A 4,867-nucleotide genomic window follows, 5' to 3' on the forward strand; every position below is an offset into this window, starting at 1 on the left:
CCTTTATTTCTAAAGTAGATCTAATCTTAATTTGCTTTTCAAGCATGTATATTATATATAAACTTTATACTAACACAAATTTATAATATAGTAGTACATTATATAGTACAAGCTAATCTTCTTTATTACGTATATTGATATAGTACAAGTATAGCATTGTTTTTTGCCTAATGCCTAGCTCGTTTCAGATGCCCGATCCAAGAACCATATTAATTTCAGCCAATAATGACGCTTTTTAAAAAAATGATGCTCTTGAATAATATTAAATTAAACAGCCGCAAGTAGATAAGCTTGGCTTCACTTTATCAGACATGTCATTATCTTTAATCACTTTTTTATTCATCACCAAAACTAATTTTTATTTCTGAATAAAGAACAACTTATATGCTTGTTAGCTTTGGGTGACCCTAGCTCCTTGTTCAATCATGTTAATTTGCCTTTGGTGGGCTCTTTTAGAAGAAAAAGTGAACCCCTTTTACATATAATAAAGTTTTTGCTGATCGTTGTTACATCAAAAATCAATATCAAATTAAATCTGTTTGGTTTTATATATTTTTTTTTTTTTAAATATTGGATGAGAGTGTGGGTGCATGAATTGAAGATATATTTGAGAAGATATTTTATGTGGGAATGGAACATCTGGTGTAATGCGAGTAATGCATGTGAAGCTATATCGTAATTGGAAAAGATAATATTAGCTCATAAAAATATGACTCACTTAATCTGTCTGAGTTAATAACTCGTTCATTAAGCTGAGTGGTTTGGGCTAAATATATAGCTCAAATTGATCCATCGATAATTCATTATAAAAAAAAAAGAGACTTTTTCATATGTTATAAAACAATCATAATAAAAAAAAAGTTTTATTAGTTGATTAAATAAATTATAAAAAAAATACTCCATTAAATAACTAAAACATGGCAAGAGCGGGTGAGATTATGATCCATTATTTAGCTCATCCTGTACCGTGATCACATACCAGTTCAAGTGACCTTTTGCACGGGTAATGACTAGTCCAACTTATTAACTCAATTATGTTAACTGTCCAAATTCAGCTCAACCGCCTATTCAATACTCTACCCATAAGGCCGTAACTCCATTAGTCCTTGTTTGATTTCATATAATTAACCTTTCGTTTTGTCTTTCTTTTTGGTTGCTTGGGGTTGCTTCTTCCACTAGATTTACTTGTGGGGATTACGCGTTTGATCCATGTGATATTCCTTCTGTAATAAGAGTTATAATCATTTCGTGTTAGGAAACATATTGTTACTATTTAACAAGGAAAGAATCATAAGTAGATGTAATGATTTAACAATGTCAAGTTGAATATTGTCTTCTCTTAACTAATCGAGTATTAGAACATGTCAAGATCTAGCAAAAATATCTTTAGATCATACCTCCTTTTATCTCTTTAACAAGAGAGAACATATAACTAAGCTACTACGTCTCTAAATCATTTATTTAGGTTAAATGACAGTGCACATACCAAACTACTATTCTTATATATGTCACGCAACTTCAAATAATTTTCTTGGAGATAATGTTTTCCAATTAGAGCTGTTGTTGATTTGTGTGAAACACTTCATCAACAATTTACCTATCAAGATAGAACACTACTATTTTCTTTTAGATCTTACAACAGATGCTCTAAAGTTTTTGTAATTTAGAGGAGTTAGACTTTAAATTATGTTAGGCAAACAGCATCAGAATCTAAAAACGCAAGATAACAACCGTAAATTTGAAATGGAGATTTTTTTTTTTTGGGAGATCTAACTGCTACACACTCTCTCTCTCTCTTTTTTTTTTTTTTTTAAAATTGTTTCATAAGATCTTTTCTCTTATCACGTGGGATCACACTGAATATGTTGTGGGTTTGCTGTTGAAATCTTTTCTTTTATAAAAGCTTTTTCCCATTACAAGGGAATTTGGGGAGGAAATTAAGAGAGACAGTGAAAATTATAGCCATACATATGGTATATGAGAAACTATAATTTCATCAGTGCTACTACACTTTATGCTTTAGGGTAGTAGTTTTGTGAGAATATCTAACTTATTCATTTTAATGGATTCATTAGCATGTGTGAGCTTGCTTATGACATCGTTATATCCAAACCCAGATAAAGGAGAATGGTTGCGACAGATTGACAACAAATATAGAACTTGTCGTCATTTTATTATGAAGTCTCATAATACCGATTAAGTATGACGTATTTTGAACCCAAATATTAAGAACTCATGTAGCCGACCTCCGGCTAACTTAGGATTTAAACGTATTTTTTATTATTATCGTCATTTCTAGCTAAAGTTTCCCACCCCTTTCCTCAAATAAGAATATTGAGATTTTTCCCTTGGAGTTATTAAACACCGTAAGTAGGAAGGGAAAATAAAAGCATTATGCGTGTGGAATCATTTATCCTTTCTTGGGGCAATGACTTTGTAGAAGGATTTAAGAAATAAGAAAAAGACTTCATTATGACCCGCGGCTAAATGTTAGTATATGTAAGTAATTGTAGCTTGCACAACTTGGAAACCTACTTTATGTGTTATATTCAGTGGGAATTATATGCGTAATTAGGCTAAATTTATTCGCGTTGGATGTTTATACCAAACTAATAGATAAGTATCTGATTTGTATTTGTGTATAGACTTCTAGTATTTCACCAAGTTTAATTAATCATGTATCACTTTAGCTGCATAATTATTGAAATTTACTCACATGCTCGTCATCTCAAGTTTAGATTCTAATTTATCCAAAAAAGGTAATATGAAAGTGATGGGATATCTGTGATCACTCTCAGAACTAGCTGTCATATTCAATTGCAATTTGCTGCATTGGAGAAAAAGACGATTGGTGACCACATTTATGTGAAAGAAAGAAAAAGAAAATAGAAGTGGTACTTACATTTTTAGGTCCTGGTTCGATGTCTCCTCTATTAAAATTTGCTGTTATTGGCTTCTTGTACGTGAAAGAAGAAATTGATGGAACATGAAACCGATCGTTGACATTGATGCTGTAATGCAATAATGTAACTTCATATGTAGACGTTCGGATAATACTTGGTTGAATTTGTTAAAAATAATATATTTATAAGTTGATTTGTACTTGGAGATGAACTCTCTCGAGAAAAAAAGTACAATCATAGAATCCAAGGGGTCGTTTGGTTACAACGATAAAATGTAGAATTATTTCATTCTGCTTTAAGTTGACACCAATTTGAAGGACAAAAATTAAGGACCACCCCAAATGAAAGGGAATCCGTGCAAAAAAAATAATTAAATGTCCATTCAGTACCAACTTCTTAAACTTTGGCTTTTTTATGCCAATTATGTTTCCCCACTGATACACTATGCCAAATTGCCGGGTGGGGGAAACCACACGAAGAGGAGTGAACCTCAAACATGAATTCATTTCTCTTGTAAAGAGGCCCAAATCACAGATGAAGCTTGTCCAACTACTTTGTATCTTCACAGATTTTGAGCGGCCCAATGAAAATCTGACGAGCCCACGTTATCCATTGGACCCTATTGTTGCCTAAAATATATTAGTCCCCAAAATAATTATTTTCTTATCATTTACTCTATAGCCCAGGCCCATTCCTGACAAATCGAAAAGAACCAATGGACTTGTAGATTAAACCAACGGCCCAAATGATGAAATAACCGATCAAAACCCTAACCTTATAATAATAACTCTAATATTAGTTTTCCCTGCTTCCCATCCCCGCGGAAAAAAAAACCTAGCTCTCTTCTTCTTCCTCACAGCAAAAAAGAATGCCGCCAAAGTTCGATCCATCGCAGGTTGTCGAAGTGTATGTCCGAGTAACAGGTGGCGAGGTAGGAGCAGCATCATCATTGGCTCCAAAAATAGGACCATTAGGTCTATCCCCTAAGAAAATAGGTGAAGACATTGCTAAAGAAACCTCTAAAGACTGGAAAGGCTTACGTGTCACCGTTAAGCTAACTGTCCAAAACCGTCAAGCTAAAGTATCAGTTGTACCTTCAGCAGCAGCACTTGTAATAAAGGCATTGAAAGAACCTGAAAGAGATAGGAAGAAAACAAAGAATATAAAACATAATGGGAATATATCACTTGATGATGTTATTGAGATTGCTAAGGTTATGGCTATTAGATCTATGGCTAAGGAATTGAGTGGTACTGTTAAGGAGATATTGGGTACGTGTGTCAGTGTTGGTTGTACTGTTGATGGTAAAGATCCTAAGGATTTGCAACAAGAGATCTCTGATGGTGACGTGGAAATTCCTGAGAATTAAATAGAAGGTTAAATTCGGAATTTTTGGCGATATAGTAGTTTGATAATTTGAATTACACTGGGCGGGCATGTTGTTGTTGCTGTTATTGATTGGTAGCACAAGTTATAAATAGTTTAAAAATGCTGAATAGCCTATGTTTTCAGTGATGATATGAACATGCAATTTGCCCTTTTCCCGAGGTTTAAAAATTTGAATCTTGCAAATGTGAGCGAATGATATGTGTGCATTGGTATTATGGTTAAATTTTGCATTTGTTATTTGTTTATTATTTCTTAGATCTCTATCTGGCCCAAATTTATTACATTAAAAAATAGTTAGATCTCCATATAATAGAAGAAATGCTAGTTCGTTCCTAAAAAGCCTTATGTGAGTCACTAAATAAAATTGATCTTACATGACTGGTTGTACATTCCTTCCTAAGGAACTTCACAATAGTAAATGTCTTGTTTTGACATTAATAACCTTCTGATACAAAATTAAGTGCTCATTTTTGCATTTTCTGCTGATATGTTATTCTAGAGTCGTTAGGGACAGGGTAAAGTTAGAATTGAGCTATGCTCTTATAATTGAGCTATGCTCTTCTCGGTGTCTGCAC

At 33.1% G+C, this 4,867-nt stretch overlaps 1 protein-coding gene across 1 annotated transcript; it reads left to right on the forward strand.

Annotated features, from left to right (window-relative positions):
* The first annotated feature begins 3,707 nt into the window (after window positions 1–3,707).
* LOC132600413 (large ribosomal subunit protein uL11-like) lies at window positions 3,708–4,485 on the forward strand. Its single transcript, XM_060313567.1, has one exon. The coding sequence runs from the start codon at window positions 3,772–3,774 to the stop codon at window positions 4,270–4,272; it is 501 nt and encodes a 166-aa protein (XP_060169550.1). The 5' UTR covers window positions 3,708–3,771; the 3' UTR covers window positions 4,273–4,485.
* Window positions 4,486–4,867: the final 382 nt, after the last annotated feature.

Source organism: Lycium barbarum, chromosome 6, assembly GCF_019175385.1.
Source record: "Lycium barbarum isolate Lr01 chromosome 6, ASM1917538v2, whole genome shotgun sequence".
NCBI lineage: Eukaryota > Viridiplantae > Streptophyta > Magnoliopsida > Solanales > Solanaceae > Lycium > Lycium barbarum.

Bases quoted from the DNA above. Each gene is read 5' to 3' on its own strand.
- LOC132600413 (XM_060313567.1), top strand. From the start codon at position 3,772: ATGCCGCCAAAGTTCGATCCATCGCAGGTTGTCGAAGTGTATGTCCGA.